The sequence below is a fragment of the Dinoponera quadriceps genome, unplaced genomic scaffold (assembly GCF_001313825.1).
Source record: "Dinoponera quadriceps isolate SergipeBrazil2010 unplaced genomic scaffold, ASM131382v1 scaffold566, whole genome shotgun sequence".
Lineage (NCBI taxonomy): Eukaryota > Metazoa > Arthropoda > Insecta > Hymenoptera > Formicidae > Dinoponera > Dinoponera quadriceps.
This window is the reverse complement of record NW_014555972.1, coordinates 1,581,883-1,607,913: the sequence shown is the minus strand read 5'-3', so window position 1 is coordinate 1,607,913 and position 26,031 is coordinate 1,581,883. Positions and strand designations below refer to the sequence as shown.

The 26,031-nt window shown below is 42.7% G+C and overlaps 3 protein-coding genes across 9 annotated transcripts in view; 1 reads left to right on the top strand and 2 right to left on the bottom strand.

The window, feature by feature from the left end:
- LOC106746322 overlaps window positions 1–10,046 on the bottom strand; it is a 63,643-nt gene extending 53,597 nt beyond the window's left edge. For 4 of the 5 annotated variants that reach the window (XM_014622826.1, XM_014622824.1, XM_014622828.1 and 1 more), the window contains exons 1-3: window positions 9,712–10,046; window positions 6,825–8,094; window positions 3,086–3,229 (exon numbers count right to left, since the gene is read on the bottom strand). In XM_014622826.1, the coding sequence (XP_014478312.1) occupies window positions 3,086–3,229; window positions 6,825–7,776 (1,096 nt within the window). In that variant the 5' untranslated portion in view covers window positions 7,777–8,094; window positions 9,712–10,046. Of the gene's footprint in view, window positions 1–3,085; window positions 3,230–6,824; window positions 8,095–9,228; window positions 9,299–9,711 lie in introns of those variants that run through there. The other variant, XM_014622825.1, reaches the window with a different exon arrangement.
- Window positions 10,047–15,369: 5,323 nt separating this feature from the next.
- On the top strand, window positions 15,370–21,130 carry LOC106746306 (arrestin domain-containing protein 2-like). Its single transcript, XM_014622792.1, has 8 exons — window positions 15,370–15,595; window positions 17,943–18,098; window positions 18,300–18,511; window positions 18,697–18,879; window positions 19,046–19,254; window positions 19,360–19,604; window positions 19,846–19,977; window positions 20,722–21,130. The coding sequence occupies exons 1-8, from the start codon at window positions 15,478–15,480 to the stop codon at window positions 20,739–20,741; spliced, it is 1,275 nt and encodes a 424-aa protein (XP_014478278.1). The 5' UTR covers window positions 15,370–15,477; the 3' UTR covers window positions 20,742–21,130.
- A 156-nt stretch (window positions 21,131–21,286) lies between these two features.
- LOC106746308 (longitudinals lacking protein-like) lies at window positions 21,287–25,983 on the bottom strand. Of its 3 annotated transcripts, none has more exons than XM_014622796.1 (4): window positions 25,789–25,983; window positions 25,026–25,259; window positions 24,735–24,948; window positions 21,287–24,235 (listed from the first exon to the last, which is right to left on the bottom strand). In XM_014622796.1, exons 2-3 carry the CDS (start codon window positions 25,212–25,214, stop codon window positions 24,754–24,756), a joined length of 384 nt encoding a protein of 127 aa, XP_014478282.1. In that variant the 5' UTR covers window positions 25,215–25,259; window positions 25,789–25,983; the 3' UTR covers window positions 21,287–24,235; window positions 24,735–24,753. The 3 variants fall into 3 exon arrangements, with proteins under 3 accessions (XP_014478282.1, XP_014478281.1, XP_014478280.1); XM_014622795.1 differs by lacking the exon at window positions 25,789–25,983 and adding an exon at window positions 25,317–25,758; XM_014622794.1 differs by having other exon boundaries at window positions 21,287–24,948; window positions 25,789–25,872.
- Window positions 25,984–26,031: the final 48 nt, after the last annotated feature.

Genomic DNA, 26,031 nt, shown 5'->3' with positions numbered 1-26,031 from the left:
AATCTCTCTCTCTGCGCATTTCTCTGTCCTGAATCCAAGCAATAAGAATTGAATTCGCGATAAGCGATGATCGGGAGGTGAAAAGATATAAAAGCCCGAATGTATTGCGTCTTAACGTAGAGACAAAAATTGCCAAGTCACACGGTAGTGCGATATTAAAAATCCGACGCTAAATGATATTAACTTTCCGCCGTGAAGGCCAATAAACGCGCGCAGAATTTGTACGAAGTATAAATAATAATGTTCAGTAGTGTGCTTGCTCTGCAATATTGACGGCAAATTCGTCAGCAGCCATTGGAAAATAAGTAATGGACATCAGTCGATACATCGGATTACATACTCGTAAACAGACGAAAGCGTTATATTTCCAGCAAACAGTATCCGATATATATAACTCATCCAAAGCCATAACGATGTAATTATCCCTCCATAGTGGTTGCGGGCAAACGAGCGAAATCGAACAAAATATCCCGGGTAAAAATTAATCGAAGTGTGCCGCAAGTCTGGTCGTGTAGCCCTGGATAGGCATGCCCTAAAGGGCTGCCTTCGTCGGGTCTAGATATGGTACAAAAAGGCAAATCTTGAACACAATTTCAGTGAATATGCACTAAAAAACTAGGCCATAAATATGCACTGATGTGGATGTCCATGGCAAAATCTGTGGCCAGTCAGGGCCTACATTGCAAATCTAAACTATCTGTTACTTTTACACGCATAAACGTCTAAAAATGACATTTGAATGAAGCTCTTTTTATATGTTTCTTATCATTTTACGTTACGTTATTTAAAACGTTTAATCGTGTTAAATTATAAGTTATATCAACACATTCAATCATGTTAAATAACGTGATCTGAAACGGCCAAAAGTGTGTAAGATAAGCTTTAGCAAAATAACGTACTTAGATTTGCATTGTAGTTATATTAGTTAGATGGATTAAAACCGGTTCGAAATTGTACGGACATTACATTACATTTCTGTACAATCTAGATAGAAATGAGGAAAAATTATGTAGGGCCTTTCCAGCCCCCGTTTTAATCTTCTACCTGGGATGATTGAAACGAACAAAATGTATCACTGAGACATATGTGAAAAGATATATCTATTAAGGCGGAACATATTATTACGGCTTAATTTACCTCGTTATGAGTTTTATCGCTACAATTTCATCGGTTGCACACTTCGTACGCACGCTTGGGGCTATTTGTATGCTACGATTGTCGGTAAACACACACCAGCAACAATGTCACCGGTCGACGCGTCATATAAACATCAGATCATAATCGATGCTATAGATTGCCGTACATATTTGGATTTCAAATACGGAAGCTATTGTGCGCTTCGAATCGAATGTAGTCAATTCAGCCGCTACGCAGCCGATATTCAAAATCCCACAGAAAGTATGCGCGCGATCTCAGATCACCGCGGATTCCCAAACTGCCTCGCGCCCACGGAAAAGCATTAGCTCTTACAGCTAAAAACTAATCTATCTAATGCAACTGAAATTCGATTACCAGATGTAGTTTTTAACTACAGGGACCAATTCGACTACAGACGTACACGGAAAAGAAGAATTTCCCATGGCTAAAAACCAGGTAAGTTTCAGTTGCATTATATGAATTTTTAGTTTATACCTGTGGGAGAGCCGATTCCTTTTTTCCGTATAATAAATCACAATAGATAATGAAGATTTTTCCGCGATTTGTCCGCGATATTCGGAAAATAGCAGGGTGAAGAGTTCACTTTCGGCTGGGTTTCCCTTGGCACCAACGTCGAGAGAGTTCGAGCAATCGAAACTCGTATGCCCGCTGTTCCGCCGCGGTTCAACGAGATAGACGCGAGTATTTTTCGTTTTTTTTTTTCCTTTTCGTTTCGATATCGCAAGACAAACTTCGCGCATTCGAAACCAGCAACCCGCAGGACGTGTTTATCTCACTGCGTCGCCGACCTTGCCCCGAGCCCAAGCGAACTATGCATTGAAAGTTTGAACCAGGCCAAACACCGACTGCCTACGTCAGCGCTCTCGATAAGGTGCGGTTTGAATACACGGAAAAAGTATGGCAGGTGAAATTGCCATCCCGAGAAACAAACGTATGTACGCGATTCGTGAAAAGTTGCGTTGGCCCGACGATTGCTAAACACGCGCGGATGTCTCCACTGTGGGAGGGAAATGTGAAGAATGGCGTCTAACGATATAAGCATCGGAAATGTTATCTTCCCGTAAATAAAGTATAAGAGAATATGCATAAATATAATTGCGCTCCTCGCACTGGAAGTCTCCTTCTCGCGCGAGCAGCGCGCTACGAAATGTTGCGCGAAAACACGATATTATCGAGGAAGAATACGAAAGTAGCTGTAACTCGGCTAAAACAACAACAACGACAACACGGTAAGAACTTGATGTTGAAAGATCCGCAGACCTTTACCTTTCGTATCGCGTTATGTTAACGCAACCATTCGCCACGTGCAAGGAAACTAATTAGCGAGCTACGAAATATTTCATTCCAGCAGCTTCCAGTATAATCTCAATGTTACATCGAGCATTGAATTACGCGTGGAATTATGATCGTACCACCGATCGGGGGGATCAAGGTGAACTTTCGTTTTACTTAACGTCCAGTATTGTGATTTCGCATCGGTAACGGTCGTGATTAAAGATAGAAATTGCGCAACCGAGTCCCAAATATCAACAGTGTAACGTTGAGATAATACAACAAACAAAATGTATATTCGGAAGTTAAGTTATCCTGTAAGAGCATCAACGCGTAATGTAAAGAGCGTCATGTGAATTTATAATGTAACATTAACATACATATATATATATAATTCCTAAACTAACCTAACCTCAACTTTACGTCATACATCGTACAATACAACATGTGTGTGTACCATGTGCGTGTTAACGATACACCAACGATCACTTAAGCACGAAGCCGCACACCGTGAAGAAATTCAACATTTGATCCCCACAGATTTATTATTCATCGTAGGCGTCACTCGAATTTACGAGTTCCCGTTGTCGAGGGAGAACGCTCGACGTTGAAACGACAAACACGGTGAACGGTAAGCACAGACAATCGCACTCACCCGGCAGCTCGAGGAAATTCGAGGTCCTCCGTTGCCGTCCCCGCGGATGGCCGCTGAAATTCAACGGGCCGACTTCCTCGTTGCTGACGTTGGACATGTTGGAGCACTGACTGTCGCGGGAGCCGCGTCTCGACGCCAGGTAGGCTGTAACACACGGAATATCGCGCGCACGCGAGAGAGCCTGAAAACCCATGCCTGCCACGGATTCGCAGCGCGATACGTCGCGTTCAAAGGGTAAACCGCATCGCGATGCGCGATGCAATCTCCGCGCGTGCACAGTTACAGAGACGAGGGCGGGAATATGTCTTCGGTCGCGCGCGTAACGTTGGAGGAAACGTTTGCGCTCATCGGCCATCATCGCCACTGTTGTGTCGCGCGCGTTAATACTGCACGCGACTCTCTCTCTCTCTCTCTCGCGAATCTCCGGCGAATAAATTCCCAATTACGGTGAATACGGCAGCGGCGCCTCTTTTCACGACGTGTAACGACGGATTTCCAAATTAATGTTTCCCAACAGCGCGCTTCGCTTTACCGGTACCGATCACGCCGGGTGTAATTTTTTTATTAACATCGCCCGGCTGAAACGGCATTGGGGAGAAATGCGGCCGGGGATCCCGGTAGCGTGAAATATTTCATCGCGATACGTCGTCGTCTCCCGATCGGTCTAAGCCAGATTTAATTTCCCTCGCGTCCCAGCCGGGACAAAAGCGCGGTATCGCGCGCACAAAGAGCCCGGGAGATCGGTCGATATTTAAACAATATCTACGCGAGCACACGTGTGCGGGGCGTGTGCAATTCACGAATTCGCACGTGCTGCATTCGCGAGCGCGTTTCCGCCGTGTTCTAATGAAAGCCGAACGGCCAATGATTGAAGAGGATCGGAGGATTAAGTCCCGCGGGGTAAACCCCGAACTCTTTCATCTCGCTTCGGAGCTCGCGGGATTCGAGATAAGGGGAGGAGAGGGCGAAAAAAATAGATAAACGCGGTAAAAGGGCACCCTGAGCGTGGGGACTTTAGCGGAAAAGTGGGGGGAAAAAAATAACACACCCGGAGAGCACGGTGGTGGACAGTAGTTTATGAAGGATTCATTTTAAAGAACACCTACGGAAAATGAATATCCGGAGAATTCTTGAAGAATTAATCACGATCAAATTCGTCTCGGAATATTCCTCGAAAGTTCGTCACAACGAATTCTCCTCGCGATGCCGTACCTCGAGAATGGTTTGAGAATCCGCGAAGAATTACGAGTGTTTTGTTCGTCACAATTACTTTCCGCGGCGGCGTTCAGAGGATGCTTACGTTACTTTCAGCGTTTTACGCGTGCGGCATTATAAATGGAATTTTCTTTACAAATGAACGATAGCTGGATATAATAAAGAGAAAAACGATACCATTGGTGTTTCATTGAATTGCGAAAATATGATCGAACTGTGCTCATATATTTTTACAAATCGCTACTTTATAACCTGCGTGCGAAAATGACGGTATACAATATAATTCTCTTTTTAACTCTATATGATTCTCTTACGCAATTTTGCACGTTTTCTCCTTTTACGTGATTGAAAGTTCAACGTATTTTAATTATTTTGATTATTTCAAATTAAGTAGTATTAGACTCTCGAGATCTATGGTGAAATGAAAACATAGGAAGGCCTGTAAAAAGCGAGCGCAGAATGGCGCGAATAAATTTATGTGAGATGATAATATGTTTGACAATGTTATTGAGGGCGTTGTATTATCGCATAAAATTTGTTGGAAGTCTAACAAATTCATCAGTGTATGCGATAACAAATATATTATCCTCCTGTATAAATTTATTCCCACCAATCATGCGCTCGAATTTTATAGGCTTTTCTGTTTTCCTTTATTTATTTCATTCGGGAGAGGACCCGCCAAACAAGAACTAACAGTACATCAATTTTTAATTATCAATTATTATTTATAATTTCTTATTTTCCAGAAATATAATATTAATGCAGCGTTACTTTTAGTTGGTATTCACTAAGTACTTCGTAATTCTCCTCTTTGCCCTTAAACAGCATTCCCTTTGAATTCATAAAATATACACATCTATTGGTATGAAATAATTCAACAAGAATACTTCAAGATATTCTCAGGAGTCCCAATCACGGTGTATGTAACTGCACAAATCATTCTTATAGTATTCTGCGAATTTCTGAAGACTTACAATTCGGGCAAGAAAAAAAACTTCTGAAATACTTGAAGAATTTACCGTGTTATTTGGGGAAGGCACAGGAAAGAGCGAGGGAGAGTCGAGGACTAAGGAAAAGTCAAGTGTGACGGAAACTAAAAGGGATGGACCTATCCGAGTCCGTCGTTTTCGCACGACGTCGATTTAATCATACCGCAGCTTTACGTCGAAAACAATTATCAGACTTCGTATGTACATGTATGTACATGTATGCGCGTCCGTTGTGTAAAAGTATATACTGGAGCCTAAATTACTAAGCCCACATTACGGCGATATTAACCCATGTTATGGGCTTTCATCAAGGGAGAGTCTCCGGTTCGAATTAAAAGAGCAAATGACTCGCAGGCGGTGAATTTCAACGGTGAAATCCGAAATTTCGCTCTTCCGTGGAGGCCAATTATCGACGACGCGTGTACACGTGGCCGGGTTATTCACGTGCCGCGCGCCGTCGTAATTCTCGTTTCCATCGAAATCGACGCGCCCGCTGTAACAAAGAATCCTCCCCGATCGTCACGCGCCGTGGAAAAATACACCCTTTATGTTTACTCTCGGTATTAAAGCACGAGGACAATTTGCATTCCATTAATATTGAAATCACATTTATCCGCGACATTACCGCAGTGTACGTGCTCGACGACGTCGCACGTAGGTATAAATCTGAACCATAGAGGAGATACGATCACTGGCAAAAACGATTCTTTCATCGAACGCGCGATGTGATGAGCGAAATGAAGCGATTAAATTAATCCAATGAAGTTGGGAAAGGAGAAGCGAAAGTCGTTAATAAGCGAAAGGACCTCGATATCAAAAAATACGGATATCAAGTTGTAAAATTATCAAGTTCCCTCGGACGCAGAGGAAAAGCTACCAAAACCAACATAGATATGGCAAACCGACATACCCATGTTTTTGTAAAGTATTGAACTCCGTCGGACTGAATTCATCTACTATGTACAGCAGTCGGAGCTGAAGTGGTAGTTTCCGTTTGCAAGCGCGTTCGGTTGTGTTATTAACGTCGTTTGATTTTTCGTTACGCTGCCTTCCGATCACTTTTCCCCTCAATTCTCAAGTCTCTTCAAAATTAGTTATTTGCAAGAATAACTAATGTAACAATGTAGCAAGCATGTAACAATTTTCCTAAGACTATATTTCAAGCGAGAAGTGTTGCTGGTTTGAATGGAAATAAATTTTATTTTTACACCTTCAACAAAGTAATAGACAAGTAAGTAGTCGGTCGAAGTCCAGAAGCAAAATGGCACGTCGGTTTTGGTGCTTCTCCTCTACATATTTCGTACGTCGGATACGATACGTCTAATCCAGACCGTGTCGCAGTGGCGAAGTATAACACTCCCGAGTTTCGGGCTAACCCTCGTCAAGAGAGCAAACAATTCGCGGCTCTCATCGGCCGTCGTTTATTGCCCAATCGCATCGCCGTTGTAGCCACATTTCAGCTGATGAAAGAGGGTAGCGCACGAAGGGGAGAGATGAAATCGTACAGACGGGGAGAAAAGGAAAGAGCTACTCACCGAGGCCGCCCTTCATGGAACCTCTTCTCCTGGGGCTGGATAGCAGAGTAATCTCAGTCTCAGCGTCTCCCATATCCGTCAGATCGCTGGTCGACCTCCTGGACATGTTCTTGTCGGCCCTGCCACGTTTCGAGCAGCCGTCCGAGCCCTTACGATTACCTCGGCCAGCTTCGTCCAAGCATCCCTGGCTCTTGTTGAAGTATCCGCCCATCTTCGCGCTCTTCGAGCGATCGCCGATCCCCTCGATCTTCTCCTGCATGCCGAAGGAACCCTCGAGAGAAGTCGCCTTGCCGGCAACGTTGACGTTGCTCTTGTAACCGCCGATCTCCCGGCAAACGCTCTTCTGATCCAGCTCCAAACCGCGATCCAGCTGAGGACTGGTAGCGTCGGAGCTCGACGTCACTATCGTCGGCGACATGGGACTCTTGAGACTCGCCAGGCCGAAGCACGAGTTCCGCCGTCGGTCGAAGTGCTTCGGGCTCCTTTGCCCGTACACGGAGGAGCTGGCCGACCTAGCGCGGTCGGCCATCGACGAGGTCGCCGACGACGCCGGGTAGCTCGCGGTCTGCTTGAGATTCTTGCGCGGGTCGCAGAACTGGAAGACGGGCGACTTGCGGCCCGGCGAGTGCAGCATCTCGCTGTTCGGCGTCTTCGGGCTGCGCGGGCTCGCGCGAGCGTAGTAACTGGGACTCCTGGGTCCGCGCTGCTGCTCGAGCTCGCCGGCGCGCCCGAACTCGTCGAAGTCGAAGCTCGTATTGGGCGTCTCCGGGTAGAACTCCGAGGGGAACTCGAAGACCCGCGGGGTACCAGGTGACTTGGCCAACGACTGGCCGCGAGTCGGGCTCCTCTGCTCGGGGATCGGCGTCTGCTGCAGACGAGGCAGCGCCGGCAGCTGCCGCGGACTCCGCGGGGACTTGAGGTGGATCGATTGTCCGGGACTGCTGGTCGCCATCTCCGGACCTCTCGGATGAATTTACCTTCCTGCCGGATCGCGTTATCTTCCCCGCACGGTGTCCCAGCTCGGGTTTATCGGCCGCCCTGCGGCTTTGTCATTGTCGCGGAAGCGATCGTCCGGGGCTGCGAGGCTACCGTAAATCGCCCCTGTGACCGGCAGCTGCGGCCGTTCTCATTTCAGCGGGTCCGGCTTCGATTTCGCCCTCCGACGAGGATCTACGGGATGGACGAGTGCGCTTGACTTCCGGATACGCTGCGGCTTCTCGCGCGCCAACCGCGGTGCCGACGAGAAGTCGCGTCTGCGTGAAATTTTGGGCTGGAAGGTGCGCAATCGAGTTGTTCAAACGCTACGATTAATATATTCCTACTCTCGGAATTTCCCGGAGCGGAATCTCACGAGGTGATTTTTTTCACTCTAAGCGACAGTGAAGATATTATACCGAAAGACATTAGCTATGAAGAAGATTCGTGACACACGGGAATGATAATTTTGCCGTTGTAGCGAAACGTCGTCGCGACAGCGATGGAATTTAGTCGGCATAAACAAATTATTTCGCTGTCCGTAGATCCAGCGGATAGCAGTTAATATTGTTAACAAATCTTCTTGCTATCGCTACGTTAACAAACAATTTGTTGTCGCAGCAAAATTTGTTTTCTCCTTGTACGTTGATAAAGTTTTACGTGTCTATATGTTACAACTAATCTAGCTGCTGCAGTTAATCTTCTTTTCCCGTGTGCCACTCAGAATCACGAGAGTAAACGTTTCACTCGAGCTTAAAGCGAATTCTGACTCCATCCGGGCGAATGTTTCAATCGATTTAAATGAATGTGTTCCTGTTACGGTGGAATACGGTTATTCGCGGAAAAGTTGTAACGTTTTTTTGTATAAGTTTCCGAACGCATCCCGCGTCCAATAAGAGAACTTGCTTTTTAATCATTTTCAAGAGATACATTTTTCGATCGGATAAGAGATACGTTGCGGAACTTATTAAAGAACAAGTTTTACAACCTTTCACTGACTGATTATATATATATATATATATAATCGTGAAAAAGTGTGTAGGTATTATATAGATATTTTCACGTGCGTCGAAAAGAAATATAAAAAAATATAAAGCGGGAAAGCGGAAAATTCGATCGGAAAAATTTGCGTATTCGCGCCACTCAAAAAGGGAGGGATCGTTTCGCGTTCTCCTGATTCCGATTTTTTTTCATTCATGTTTACCTTACTAAAAACTGACTGGACAAGAAATTGTATAGCACGCTCGATCGATTTTTGATCAATTCATTACGGTAACGAGAATACAACGCGATTGCGTTATAACGCGTGACCTATAACCGCAGGGTTAAAACGCACCTATGTCAAGTTCACGATCAGGCGCTTGCGAAACGCGTCTATCGATCCGAATAAAATTGAAAAAGCTCGAAGCACTTTGAATTATTGCCTCACCGAGTCTGCTATTCGACCCAAAACAAGCTCCTCGAGTGTGTGACCTCGCACGATAAAGTAACGGCAGGCTCGTCCTCGAGAAACAACGACGCCCACCCGAAAAAGATAACTGAAATTTGCCGAAGGCGAGCGATTATAAATACATTTTCCGCTTCGGCTGAATTTCCGCCAATTATTCAACGCAATAAAATTACCACAAGGTGTATAACGTTAAAAAGAAAAGTACAATATTATCGCCACGAGGGGTCGTGAAAAAAAAAAGAAAAAAATCGCTAAATCGAAAGAGCGATTTTCCAGATAACACACAGCAACGTACGAAGGACGTTTCACAGAGAGAGTCTACCGAGCGTGCAACATCGGAGGTGATGATAAGTGACGACGCGACATACGTGTAGGCGAGATTGTGAGTAAACGAAGGATACGACGACATACGCGAGGATTATCGGTCGAAACAATGCTCCAGTTAGCCAGCTAGGGATTAACCTGTTGATCGTCGTCGCGAAGAATGTCGTCACGTTGTCTAGCCGCGCCGAGCCGTACGACGTAGCCGTCGAGCTCCCTGAAACGGCCGCAGCTCGCGAAACGCGAGGCCTCGCATCGCGCCGAACAAGTACGAAAGCCACCCTCAGCCGGAGAACACCCTCGTTGTTGGGCCCAGCCGAATTTTTGCGCCGTCAGGAGAACGAAGCGTCGAGAGAAGCTCGAGGTGCCACCTCGGCGATGGCCGGCACGCTACTGAGGGGTGGCGAGCCACCCTCGCGCCCGCTTTCCGACCGCCGCAAAACCACCCCTCCCGCTTCGGCCTAGGCCTGGGTACTCTCGTCGTGTTCTCCCCGCACGTGTTCCTTCGACAACCTCGGTTTACCTGCTACGTAATACATAATAACAATCATAATAATTCCGCGGACCAGAGAAGCGAAAATCTCTCATATTACGGTGAATTCAACATGAAGAATGTTATTTATTGCGCGTATAACGACTCTCTTCTCACGTTGAAATTATAACTGAACATTTGGATGAAAAAAGTTTTTCGCAATTGTTTGTCCGTTGCATAATAATTTTGCGAGTTTCAATATTAAAAGTTACGGTGCTGAGTTAATAACCGCCCGGGACGGATTTGAGATATCTATTTCCGACCTCTCTCTGAGACTATTTTGCAGAAAAGCGCATCTTTGAAAATTGCACAGGAGAGATCAATTTCGCAATTTACGTAGCGTAATAAATTAATCGCTTATTTGCCGTGCTCGTCGAAATGAAAAGCTTAATGAGGCTATAGTCTAATAAGCCACACTGTCTTCGAGTTAGTAACTAACTCTAGCTCTTCTGCTAGCCTTGAAAGATCCCTTGCCGATAGCACGGGGTCAATCTATCGAACGAGATTACGTTTGTACTTGCGCCAAGAAAGCCCACGGAAACACTGCGAACTTACGGTTCGAGCTTCAGTCCAACAACGTCCAACAGGTAGACGCTCAGTATATACGGCTATGTGTTACCGAACCTAATATTTGCCTCTAGTAGTGCATAACTTGGCCTTGAATCATCAGTAAGGCACTCTAGTGAGGCAGACGTGGACTCCCGCTGCGCAGAAATCTGATTCTCTCGTCGGTCTCTAACTCAAGTTCATCGATTAACATCGTTCTCTACGTAAATACGTAGGTTTTTACCAAGAATCATGCCGAGACCCCCAGCAATGTTGCGAATTGAGTTTATTGATTTAGTTGTATCTCTGTAAACGGAAGTGAAAACATCACATTCTTAAAGCCGTCATCATCAAATTACACTGTTCGAAAAGTGAGAAAAAAACAGTAAGGAAAAATAATTGTGTGCTTGCGGAGTATTTCGAAATTTCCTCTTGTTATTTCACGCGTTTCAAATGAAATATTTGTGCCAGATATAGAGAGCAAGTAATATTGCATTTTTGGGATGTGTTAACTGACTGACTGCTTTTGAAAACCATCGAGAGATGTTCTTTGAAATTACTGGTCTGCGTTTTGGCCAGTCTGATACAATGATAATCTCTATAATGTATTTGTTTGGAACGAGTAGTGAACTTGAAAAAAGAAATAAAAAAAAAAATCGCCCTTTCAGTCTCGGATATCATCCGAGTGAATGTGAAGCTAGTGATGCCAGGTACCGCCAGATAGCAGATATTTACAATGAGAATGCCATGAAACGGTACCGACTCATTCGTATACCACTCAAGCAATAAACTCCTCAGTTACAACAAGTATCGGTAAAATGAAAATTGCTATGTGTTCAGAAACTCAATGCCTCGGACAGCTAATAGCGCGCAATGTTATAATACCAAAAATATGATAGATATATAATTATATTTGACTTTTGCTACACTTAAAATTTACCTCGATACTCCCACACTATTTAATCATTTTGTAACTGAAGAACACGATAAAGGACAGACTAAACTTTCAGCTTGTACGTAAAGAAAGGCATCAAAACCGATGTGCCATTTTGTTTTTGAGTTCTAAAGCTCTGTTAGTATAAAATTAAAATTTATATGCAAGAATGCAAATTAGCAACAAACAAATAAGGAAAGCAAGGGAAAATCAGTCACCAGTAGCTTCAACTGTATTCTATGAAATGAAGTTTCACAGCAAAGTTCAGATGTATGTCGGTTGAAAGAGCAGTAATAAATAATTGCGAACATTGTTTTCTTTTTACATGGTTGTGTCACCGAGACTGGCACAAGATTCAAAGCGATATAAAAGTGACTAAAGAAATTCAAAACTTACACTATGAAATAGCATTGTCAAATAAATTACTTACCGCTAATTTATTATTTTAATTTTCACAAGAAGATAGCTCCAAAAAACTTTAACACAACGAAAAATCAAACACATTAATAACACAACCGAACGCGTTACAAACAGAAACTATACACTTCAGCTTCAATTACTGCACACAGTAAACGAAATTCATGCATTGTTCGACAAGGTTTCATACTTTACAACTTATATAGGTATGTCGATTTATCATACATAGTCAGTTTTGGTACTTTTCCTCTAAACATGTCCAAGTAAATTTTTATAAAACCCATAAATTATATTAAATTACTTATCTATTCCTATTACCTATCTAATTAACGAATCATTATACTTTTCAATTTTTTATTTAGTAATCTTGATAATAAAAAAATTTTGATTGATTCAGTGATCTTGCGTAAAGTCGTGCAACGTGCGTTTTTAATTTTTCTTGATTTTTATTAACAATAATGTAAAATAGAACTAACTGAATGTTCACGAACGACTACCTTGTTCGACGCGTCTGCTCTCTTCTTGCCTTAGAAAAACACAGATAACAAGGCCTTAGCCAGCGTCGATATAGAACGATATAATGAAGACATTTTAAGTGCTTTTAAATGTCGATATAGAACGATATAATGAAGACATTTTAAGTGCTTTTAAATGCTTAATATTCGCAAGAGAAACAAGCGCAGACTGACTCATATTTTCTTATCGGTGGCGTTATCGATTGGTGCGTGTGAACTTAAAGCATGACAAACCAGCTATTCATTCTGCACCAGTAAAAACGAAAACTGCTATGGTGAAATTATCTTCTCGCATGCTTGAAACAATATCGATAAATTACTGAATTCTGCATAAATTCGTTTCCTTAGTCTTCTCCGTTCCTTATCTTTTATTTTGCTTATGAACTTGATCGAAAAAGTGTCGTGTTATATATAAGTAATTAAGTTACTTCTCTGATTTCAATTTTTTTTAAATTAAGGAAAGAAGAATTCTTCCTAAATAAAGTAAAAATTAAGGAGCCAAGTAAAAACAATTGTCATAATGTTTAACGTTGTCCCGACTGGCTCGGCCAGTTCTGATAATATTTCCTTCTGATCGTGTTTCTCGCGAATATCGTACGAGTTCCATGAGAAGCTAGTAATATCGAACTCCGCTAGATAGCGAATGCGTGCAAAGTCACTTCAATATCAGAGTGCTTATCGATACGAAAGATTACTGCCTAAGCAATATGATTCAGGACATGATTCATGTACATTGTATACAAAGTACGTAACTTTTATCAAATTTTGACATATTTAATGATTAATTTGGCCGCTAAAATTGCCAACATGGAAAATAAAGAAACACAGTTTGTTACTAAAACAAAAAAACAAAAAAGAAAATTCTCCTGTTCCTTCTTTACAACCATTTCAAATTGTTGTCATTCAAGCAACTTCCGTTCTATTTTGTTAATATAGAGGAGAATTATCAATTTTTCGGTTTTTGATGGATAACAAATTTGAAAATTGTAATTGGCGATTCTTCGGGTTAATCAATCGTTGTAGAAATGATAATCCGACAAATTATCGCACCGATTACCTCGGCTATCTTAATGTGATTGCTTGAGATTGAGTAACAACTTTCTTGTATGCTTGTCGACTTAACGAACCCACGTAAGGCCGCGCGACACGCGACGCGTTTCCGAGCAACATCGATTCATCATTAGTACGTCTGGTGGATGGCGAAAATATTTCACTCTCGCAAGTAATGCATTCTCAACCCAGTGCAGCCGGAAAATACATTTCACTCACAGCAATAATGCATTCCCAATGGGAGCGAATACGAAAAATATAAAACGTATATCGAATCATCCAATCTTTTTGTTTACAGTGATATGCGTTGCCTATTTTTATAAATAAAACAGCCTATTTAAACATTTTCGAATAAAGTCTAGTATTATCGCAATCTTTTGCGATTCTCGCCAGTTGATAATATTCTTCTCCGTTTCTTATCTTTTATTTTGCTTATGAACTTGATCGAAAAAGTGTCGTGTTATATATAAGTGATTAAGTTACTTCTCTGATTTCAATTTTTTTTTAATTAAGGAAAGAAGAATTCTCCCTAAATAAAGTAAAAATTAAGGAGCCAAGTAAAAACAATTGTCATAATGTTTAACGTTGTCCCGACTGGCTCGGCCAGTTCTGATAATATTTCCTTTTGATTGTGTTTCTCAATATTCAAGTCACCGTGTAACATGATAACCGCATAAAATGATAAGCATATAAAATGCTCGTGCATGCAATGTAGTTCCACACGTGCATTAACACGTCTAGCAAATTATTTCTTCGAAATACAACAACGTATCAACGTTCAATCATAACATCTCGTAACAATAGACGTCACAAATGACGTCTGTTACGCGTTAAATTATGTGATTCACGTTTTTGACTTTTAATAAAAACTAATGGAATACCAAACGCGTGGGATTGCTCTTATTAAATGACTCAGAAGTGCCCCACATTACAACCACGTGCTCGAAATTATAGATCGAATATATACGTTGAATATATACGTATATAAGAATCGAAATATACACTTCCGTACTAACATGTCCATGTGCTAAACTATGTACCACATCAACAGCGTTTGTTTATCAAGATTTTGCAGAACAGCGTCAAGCGTCCGAACGTGACACGTCTCACTTTTGCTTATTTTTAACCCAATTATATCCAAGCTCCTTTCTTTAGAAAAAAAAAGGAATAGATACAAACTACACTCGCTTCTATCGGATAATCTATGTTACATCGAATGCCTCTCCAAATTATTTTTTAATTGATTCTCGATATTCGTATCGGAATACGATACACACATTGCTCCGAAAATTGGCCCCGCTAATATTAACTCAAAATAATCAAACAGCTCGCTAAATTAAAAAGAAAGAATTCTTCGACGGAACCGTGCGATAAAAATATACGAACAAAACCAGAATCTCGACGAAGAATCACAGGCAGTGACGACGATCACTTGATTAATGAAATTGGAATAATTCAATTGAATAAGTGAATTGGCTTCTACTGGATGCAACAAAGTCCAATTTGACCGGAATTTAATTCAACGATCGAGCCGAACTTGTTTGACTGACCCAACACAGGGAGATATACTACTCGTACTTTCACGCGCTGCAATTCCCCAGCAACGTGTCCTTGGTCTAGCAAGGAAGACCGGCAAGGAAAAGATCACGACTGCTATCGAATATATAACTGCATATATAAAAGTAGGAGAGTGGCACGCGTATCCTAATGACGTTTACAGTGGGGTGTCGATAAGAGAGTCCGCCCACGTTTCAACGCTCGTCCGCGCATCGGTCTGCTAACGCAATCGGTCAGAACACGCGGTGTCGACGTCGAGTAGAGACGTCTGTTAGCCTCGGTTACTTCCGCATCTCCTACCCCATCCGCCTCGATCTCACTCGATAAGCGACATCTCGGTGCATCGCTGAGGAGAGATGCCGTCGTTGAGGACTTTTCGCATCGAGTTCGACCGGCCAGGTGCCACCTTCGCACCCGGGGAACTTATCACCGGCAATGTCATCATCGACTTGGCCAGGGAGAAGACAATCCGAGGTAAATAGAGTCGTGCACGTGTCACTTCACGCATCAGTTCCGCGATCGAGCCAGTATCGAGCGATCGCATAGCAGGCGTCGCGTCGGAGCGACGTCGGGCGCCAACGAGCGCGCTCCGTCGCAGAAACCGGCACGTGTGCGTGCGTAAAAGTGCGTGCGACAGTGTCAAAACAGTGCTGTGAGAAGTGGTCGAGCGGGTTCTAGCTGTGGGGGAATTCGAAACGTGAAGAGATCCGGATTATCGCGCACACGTCGTGAACCAACGCCAGTCAAATTTCGGGACTGCGAATGGGCAAAATTGGAATAATGGCTCGATCAGGGAGGAGAAAAAGAAAGAAGGTGTATGAGTAATAAAATGATGAGTTTGAAAGTCTCAAATACTGTAGTCTTATAAAAAAGAAAAAAGACAAAATCTAATTAAGTATGTGGTTGTATCGCAAAGTGCAATATTTCCAGTGGCGCATCAAGAGGGCCACTCATAAATTTAGCATTTATCAAGCAAAAAATTACGTTCTTGTACATTTATTTCACTATCTAAATAATCAAATATATATATATATATATTTATATTACGTTGCTTTATTACCTGGGTCAGTTTCTTCCGTACGGCCAATCTATTTCTAATTGCGCCAATAATCAGGTCACATTTAAATCTATATATAATGCAAGTTTCAACGAATTAAAAAAAAATTCATTTTACGCTACAACTACTATCTACTCTGAAACTACTCTGAAACGTTAATCACAATATAATTGGGTCAACGAGTGAAAAAGTCAATTAGCAATAAAAATCGTTTTTGCTTCTAGATATAACGTTTAAATTAATTCAATACACAATGTATTGGTATTTCTTCCAATAGTTTCAAAATTATTGGTCTAAATAATTTTTCTAAGTTTTCCTCTAAGTGTCTAAGTAATTTTTCTAAATTTTCCTAAATGTCTCCACAATCTCTAAAGCACACGATTCTTCCAAATAATTCTATACAATACCGTAGCAACGTAGATGTGCATTAAAAATTATATTTCATTACTCATGTCAAATTACACTAAATTATCAGTAAACTTTTTTTATCTTTATACTGAGGAAATGAAATATCAAACGCAAAATTTCCTTCCGCTGATTGCCAGTTATTGCACAACGGGGCGCCTACCAGCCAGAAAACGCTCCTGTAAAACACTCAGTATGACGTCATCTAGTAAATAGCGTATACCAGGAGCACATGTGCGACACGATACCAAATGCTTTCTATCTCTGCAATGGTATTTCTAACATAAATACCAGGTCACTCTATTTTGCAATATATTTCGAATAACTTGTGAACTCGTAAACTGATAAAAGAAATGCATTCTGAACATCGTCTAATGTGTAAACCGTACATTAATGTAACACGAAGTATCGATTTGCACTTACATCGATTATCAGACACAAAACTTTATGGTACCATTTAAACGACCGATTATTCGATCGTCTCACTCTCAGATGCCCTTCAATAATTGACTCATAACTTTATCTAACTGTATTGTCATGTTTGTTTGAACAACATCCATTCTCTTCCCCTTATGCCCCCCTCCCCCCTTCCCTGTTATCGACAAGTACGTGACGATTTCTTCGTAAAGTAATTCGCACTCACACAATAATATTTCGAATATCAGAATGTGTATAATTAAACGTTTCATGTTTTATTCCATAAACCATGTGTAGTGAAAGATTCGTAAACAAGCTAAAAATAAATTTATCAGAAGGTGATTTTAATTACGGCGAGATCCATCAAATTACCGCTAAAACCGGAATATCCCGGCACGAGACTCGGCGGCCTCATGGTTTCCGCAACTATTTTTACGTATCCGTAACCAGTTATGTAACGCATATTTGTACGTGACTGCGAATCCGTTGATACGTATCAAGCGACATTGAACTTCGTATAAAGTGCATTATAAAGCAACCTTGTTGCGCATGACTTTAACTATGTATCTCGCGCATTGTGCTCACACATTTTCCAAACACAATTCATCGATTTTTTTCTTCATATTCTCATCGAAATCTTCAAGATGAACATGTATAATATGTATTCCAAGATCTTTTGTGAAAAGAGAGTTTAGGATTTTTCAACATTTTCTCTAGATATTCCCAAACCTCTTTAAAATTCATTAGTATCTTTCTGTCTTTTATTTGAGACGGGGAAATATATAAGAAAATAAAAGAATATATATAATTAAAGATAATTTCCACCGTCGTTACATGATAATGTTAATGATATCTGAATATGTATTTGAAATCAACGATATTTCTAACGATGTCTTGATAAAATGTGGGCAACGCAAATTAAGATGATATTTCTCATGATAGCACTGAAACTGACGATCAAAGGGGAAGCTAATGTACACTGGGAGAGAAGGAGATCTTCGAAAAATGCCCGTGGACGTTCTGAAACCCGGACTGACCATTTCCGAGGGCGTGAGCAGTACTTCAGCCTGACTTATTTCCTAGTGGGAGATGTAGGAGGTAACGTTCACCAGGTTAAATCTGTGCGACGTAAGAAGAAACGTTTACATAATAACACCTGTGCAGCAACATTACGACAAAGATGATTAATTATAATCGCTCGATCAGCTGTTTGCGGAAACTAGCCACTCGCAGATTAGCGCATCGAGGCGTCCTCAATCGATTACAAAGTATATAAACGAAACGTATTTTATATTTCAGGCGGAGAGGTGCGATTGCCGGAGGGATTAAGCAGATATTCCTTCAATGCCTTACTGCCTCGTAATATACCATGCAGTTTTGAACACAGAAACGGCCACATCAGATACACGACGAAGGCTGTCATCGACAGGCCATGGAGGTTCGATCACGAGTGTAAAGCCGCATTCACCGTCGTCTCGTCGTACGATTTGAACGCTCACAGCGGACAATGTGTGAGTAAATCAACTTCGATCGATGTGCGAAGAAAATCCCGGATCCGCTTATTCGTTTCCTTCACCTCGACATCACGCTCTACGACGACATCGAGCGTCCCGTCGGACTGTAAAATATCAAACTACGAAACGGTCGCTGTTGACATGGTTGTTGAATGCCAAATAATGTGTTTCTAATGTATTAGATCGGCGTGGACGACGAAGTGTATCGAAGTTTCTGTTGCCTCTGCTTCAACCAGGGCTCGATTAAGGTGCGCTTCAGATTACCGACGACAGGCTTCGTGCCGGGACAATCGATAGAGACAATAGTTAGTCTCGAAAACAGGAGCAGCGTTGATGTGTCGCGAATTTGCGTTAAAATAGAACGGGTTAGTGTCACCGTAATACATCACCGAGCAAACATAACATCGCGTCTATAGAACATTAGCTGTAGTTTATAGACTATACGTAACCCAACCTACCGACCTCATTTTCACCGACACAGTAATCACGATCTTTTCCTTTCCTTTTTGGGGGGGATTTCTATCCACGAAGTCTCTAGAATTGCACGCAAAGTCGCCGTACCACTTGACGAAGACGTTTAAGGAGATCGTAAAAGGAAAGCAGACCATGGGACCGTTCGGTGTTGAATCCGACATTGTATCGCAACTGCAAGTTCCGCCGATACCGCCGTCCCAACTCGAGCACTGCGGCATAATAAATCAGAAGTACAACGTACGCGTCACAGTTCATCTCTTGGGCATGTAAGTATTTATTTTCGCGTTCCTTCATGGGCGTACGCGAAAGAAAATTATTCTATTGTATTGTTGATTCACAAAATCACAATCGTTCGATCGTTTCCCCAACAGGCACTGCAGCGTCACCGGGACTTATCCGATTTTGATCGGGACAATTCCACTGCGCTCGACAATCTCCGCCGCGTCTTATCAACAAGACATACCTCAACCTACGGCTCCTGTAATGCCATACGACGACCCACCACCACCAATGCCGATGCCAGCATCTCCGGATTACGCACCGCCTTATCCGGGCCCTCAGGCGATAGGTTTCACCTATTCGGATCAACCTGGCACTTCCAACCAGTGGAACATGCGTGAGTTACATTTCTTCCCTTCCCTTCAATAATGCGTCACCGACAACTCTGCTTGGAAATTTCACGTCGAACCATAAAAATGAATTCGCACGATGATTTAAAATTCTCAGCTAATTGGAACCAGTCCGAAATATTTTTACTCACGTTGAGATGAAAAAAAATCGAAATATTATCTGGATAGGGCTTGTTGTGAGAAGATCTGATCTGTGATCGTGAACTCATTGTTTTATTATCCATCTAGCACCGCCGTCGTACGAAGAATGTATGCAGAGAACGGACAGCATCAAGGATCACGACGAGTCCAATTACGTGCACGGCGCCAACGAGCCGTTCGCCCCGAGATATCCGGTGTTCAATTTCCCAACACCACCGTGTAAGAACAGAACATTACTCTCCATCAACCCATTTGCATCATACAGAAATGTGAACGATATGGCCTTATCACATAACCCGATAATTTCCTTGATTAAATTTATTAATTATTAAATTCAGGTACAAATACATCAAAAAGTGTAGAGAATTAAATATTTCATTGCCCACTGTGCTGATAGATCACCGTGAAAGTGGTCTACGAGCGCATGTATACGCGGACAAAAAATTATTATCAATTCAAGACTCATATTTTCACGTATAAACGAAAATATATGACCTTATATGAAGATGAAACTTGCTCTTACATGAAGAAATTCTATATAGTTCTGACAAAAATAACATGTTCTTGTTATTCAAAAATAATTTTCAAAGAGAGGAAAAATATTGAATATAAAACGATATCTTCAAACTGCTACAATTCTTAGTTCGAAGATATTAGTCTTTTTATCTGATATTTTTTCTCTCAATTCATGAAAATTATTCTTAAATAACATGAATATATTTTCAGTGTGGAACTATATAAAATTTCTTTATGTGTGAGCAAGCTTTATATTCATATAAGATTATATATTCTTGCTCATGTATGAAAACATAAGTTTTGAATTGACATTAATTTTTTTCTGTGTACACTCTGGTGACAATGACTAGATTGAGCGTATATATGCGCTAATGACGCAAATGGATTGAACGCTTGATATTGCGTTTAACACGATACTTTTTCAATATTTTATATTTCACACCGTAGATCCACCCGGGAACAAATAAGCAGAGGCAAAGTAGAATTGAACACACTTCGTGCCGCCGTTACTTCTACTTACTTGCTAAATCGTAAAAAAAGGACAAATCAAACGCGCAAGTTCCGATCATTACTACCTCATTGTATGCTACTTAATGTTTCAATGTAAATTGTGTATATATTTTTATACGTTGTATCGTTCTCTGGTTTTTATTTGCAATTACAATTGCAAATACGTCATGCCCAGCACAAGACATCCTGGGACCATCCACGATACGCTTCTGAGATCTTTCCCAGGACATCTTGGACAAGTTCGGGGTGATTTTGGCACGTTTCGCGCCGTTTTGATCACATTTTATGTAGAGTGTGACACGTACTATGTACAACGACGAATATATATTACGTATAACACGACGAATATGTAAGTGGAGAATACATCGATTGCGTACTATTTGAAATTTGCTTACATCAGCATTCAACGCTACGGTGGAACGCTTAAGAGGAAGTCGAAGGATACGAGACGAATGAAGAGAGGTACCCAAGAAGGAGCAAAATAAAGATGATTATGCGAAAATGGTATATTTACACAATTTATTTTATATCTCAACATCATTATCATATCATAATCATCATCGAGTCATTAGATAGCAAAAAGTAACGTCGGTTAACATTGATAATCAATTTCGAATTTGACAGAAACGGATAAGGTTAATGACGAAAACAGAGGGGGGGAAGAGGGAGAGGAGGCTCGTCCCGATAACTTTCACAAGACAACCTAAATCTGGGGGATTTTCACATCCGTCGATGCGAATGGGAAAAGCGGAAGATAGAAGTCGGAGGTGGGGGGAGGGGGGGGGGCAGGGAGAGAATGACGAATCGTGAACTTAGCGCGAACGGTCACTCCTATGAGATTTTCTATAGTCTACAATAATTGTACTCCAAATTTACAACATAGCAAATGTACACGGTACAACTATTCACATTCAGCCACCAAATGCCCGGCGAACGTATCATTGTAGGAACTGAACCCATCCATTTCAACGCGATTAACGCTGCCTTAAATACTGAGAATGTACGTTGATCGCTCTATTGCTCGACACTGCTGTCGGATGACTGCGAGAGAGAGAGAGAAAGAGGAAAAGAGAAAAGGAGGAAGGGGGGGAGAGAGAGAGAGAGTAATGGTAAAAACTTGTTTTGCGCTCGAATAGCCGACTCTTTTTTTCTTTTCTTTTAATCGCACCCTAAGGAGTCAGTGTTCGCAAACTATTCTTACGTCGCAAACTTCGCTTTTAATGCCGCTCTTGCACGTGAATGGTCCCATTGGATTATCAGAACTTGGCCCTGTTAAGATCGGTGTGGTAGCCATTTACTTTGATGCAAAGTCGACTTCCATGACACACTCGCGGCTGCTTCTCGCGTCGAACATTGGAAGCGCTCCCACGAACGGCGAGTTCTCTTTTGGTGGACCATTCTAACAAGTCGTAAGCGTTGCTACGTTAAGGCGGTTCTCACGTGTCATTCACAGAAACATCCGAAGCAAAATCGGTAGGGAACGATTGCGCTTACGATTTTTCACAACATTTCGCAGGACATGACTGACGTTCGAGATGCATGTGTGTGTGTGTGTGTCTGTGTGTGTGTGTATACGAGAGCCTAAATCGGCATTCGGTGTGCGGTAGGAGTTTACTCGTGCTAATTCGATACACAGTCCGAGCTGGAAACATGACGGAATGAACTCATAAACCGTATATGGGCGTAAGGATGTGTGATTAGTTTGGGGTGTGTGATTAGCTTGCAGAGGAAAACGCTAACGCAATTTCCGTAATTACAAAGAAACAGGAAAGTCAGGAATAATGAGTGGCGTGGGCTTGATTCGCGATATACGGACTGAGGAGGGGTCGTACGAGAAAAGAAAAATCAACCCTCGGGAAAGATCCCTCGAGTGCACCAAACGACAAAGTATTGGCCCGCTTGATCAAACGCGCGCAAGGAGAAAATAGTCTCTACGAACGAATTGATCTCACAAGAGAGTCCCTGACTCGACAATGTTTTTCTTTTTCCCGACTTCTTTCCTAAACCCTTTTTTTTTCGTTTTCCGAGCATTCTGGTTCTTCGGGAGGGAAAAGGAACTGTGCGCTCCGACTTTACAAAAATTTGCATCGCTTATATTACAATAACCTTCCCTCGATTAAAGACATTCAACCCTTAATATATTATTATCATAAATAAATTTGGTCTATCGGTAATATTGTGAATACGCCGGTACAAATACTGGCAGTATTTGGTTAAGTAAAAAATCATGATCACTAGAAGAGGTAACTTGTACAGGATTCGATTGCGGTATTACAAGAACAATTCCTTCCGTTTCTCCGTAGCAATTTCTTTACGTGGAAAGCGCTTAGAGCGCTGAGAAAACATCGCGACTCGCCGCTCGGCGAGGTTGACGAGAGAAAAAGAGAGAGAGAGAGAGAGAGAGAACCGATATCTAACATGTGACACGCACGTTACTACTTCCAGTAAACTTGATTCGACGTCCTCTGAATAATTTACCGGGGGGTTTTGCAAATCTATCCACGACAGAAGCGGAACTTTCCGATCGGGCACGATACTCCGGCCCGCATACTTTCTTTCCTCGTCGCTCAACTAACATTTACATAGCCTAGTGCGGGAGATAATTAATGCCCTGTGAGAGACTCGTTCCCTAATTGTCCCCTCAGTGATCGGATGTACAAACAATCGATTAAAGCGGCACGTGTGGACATCTATGTCAAAGGAATGCGAGACTTTCACACTTATATTTCGTAAAAGGCGAAGTTTGCCCGAACTTCGCCGTAACGGTTTTTCATGATAATCAACCACAACAAGGGTTTAAAAACGGTGAGGCAAAACTGCTGCTGCGTGAATAGATCTACCAATGGAACCGATAGAAGAGAGAGAGAGAGAGAGAGAGAATGTATGCTGTGAGTCCGGTAGATCGGCTTGAAAAAAAAGAAACGAGCGTTGTAACAGATGCCTTCAACGTTTCCAACTTGATCCACCAAAACTGCCCCGGTCAGCATGTATTGTAAACTATCGCGACCCACTTATTCGCGCTTCGTTTTAAAAAAATAATCAATGTTGTTATTGTTTACCGCCACAATGTGGCGTAATGGGTTCAAGACAAACATCAACATCTCATCTCTACTTCGTATGCATACACCGGTAAAACCGTTAACATTAACTGAGATTAAGAAAAAGGCATTATTTTACATTGTCATCGTGTGTTGATCCAAGTCATGAACCGGAGGACACTGAGTCGTGCATACGCGCAGTGTTTATCTTTCTCTTTACACATATCTATAATGTATATTGTGTACGTATGTGTGCGTGCGTGCGTGTATGTATGTGTGTGTGTGTTTATTTTTGCGCGCGTATATACCTGTGTGTGTGTGTGTGTGTGTGTGTGTCTCGTGTGGTATGTGTTTTTTACGCAATCACTTTACATTATTACACTGTTGTTTCAGTCCACACGCTTTTCAAAGACCTGCAAAGGAAAATTTGGATTTTTGCCCCGTGCACCTTCCTATACTACGCTCTCTAAATCCGACATGCAACACAAAGACGACGCTTCTATCGGAGAATAGTGCGGATCGCGAGGATTCGCCGGCTCCTATTTCGGACCGTACGGTGGTAAAACGAAGCGCAGAAAACAAGCGCGTATATTATATTAGCCGCGAATAAAAATAGACGCGTAATCAATATACCGAGCAATGAACCCCCGTGCAACATATAAACGCGTGCCGCTCTGAAATAATCAATACTGCTGTTAAGTCGACGACAACCACTGAAATAATCGTTACTACGCAGCACGTAATATGCACTCGCAACCGAACGATTCGAGTCTATACATCCAATATCCGCAACGTGAGGAAGAGAAGGAAATGAACGGACGGAGCGACTCGGAGATAGAGAAATTATACGATAAGAGGCTTCCTGTCGACCTCTCCGTCTAGAGTGAAAAAAGTAAAGTGTTCAAGGCATACCGTAATTACGTGCGAATGTTTAACCTTCTCTCTTAATGGCACCGGGAGCTTCGGCTAGCCCTTTAACTTTAAGCCGGTCTGCCGTTTTGAGAAACGCTGGAAGCTGATCTTGCGAAACGTTCACCTCACCCGCATACATGAATTCTAGAATGGCCTGCAGGTGACTATACGCAACATCCTTTAGTATAATAATTGGATGTTTGGACGGATTTTCCTGCAACACATGTCGAACAATGAGTGAATTCGCTCGTGAAGCTCGATCGATCGTGCTAGGCGATCACAACGGCTTACCTCTAACAAGGATTTGAAGTAAGGACTACAAGCGGACAGGACCATTTTATGCGCTTTGCAAGTTTGACCGTCGCAAGCCAATGTCACATCCGTGAAGCTTTTCTCGTCTCGCAGGTGTTTGAACGACGACACCATATTCGACTGGAAGTCGTTCCATTTGAGAAAAAACTGCTGCTGCTCTCCCGCCATTGTGAATGCTGGGGTTGCCCTATAACTCCTGCGTAACTGTGCAGTCTGCGAAACAAGGTTACATCAGTGACAGGAATAACCGGGGCGCTCTGTCTAGCTTACTCTCTAAACACGCATGTCTCGTGCACGTGTCGAGCGAAAGAGACGTGGGTGAGACTAAAGTGAGCGACGGTGAAGTGAACCCCGCGGAATGAACACTCGGGGACGTCCGGAGCTGCTACGGGAGAACGCGGAGGAACGAACTCGACGGCGACGTGACGAGCGCGAAACTCCGCGCGCCAGATGCCTTGTAGGTTAAGCCGAGAGTCGATGTCTCGGCGGACGGGAGACGCGGCGACGCGAATCGGCCGAGTCTCGGTGCGAGTAAACGGACCGTATCATCTCGGCTCGGCCGAGAGGAAGCCCGGCCGTGATGGACTTTCGCGTCGATCACTCCGTCACAACAATACGCGTGCGTCCGTGCACGAAGCCGCGCGACGAGCCCAACACACGGGCCACAACAGGCAGAATCGAAAGCTCGATGACGACGACGACGAGTTCGCACGGCGTGCACACACGCGTCCAGTTCCCTTACTTCGTGTCGTCGACGGACAGCCGAATCCTGAACGAGCCGACGACGTGGTGATGAGGACAGCTCGACGGTGAACAGGGAAACGCGAAAAACACGCAGCGTCGAAAACTTTTTACCCGTTCGCCAGGAATTTTTTGTTGTCGCTAATATCACGGCGAGGAAATTCGGCTGGGCTCGAGTCTTTCCGGCGACGGTCGGTCCGCGCACGTCGTACCGAAGTTACTCGCGAGCGCGCCGCCCGATGGC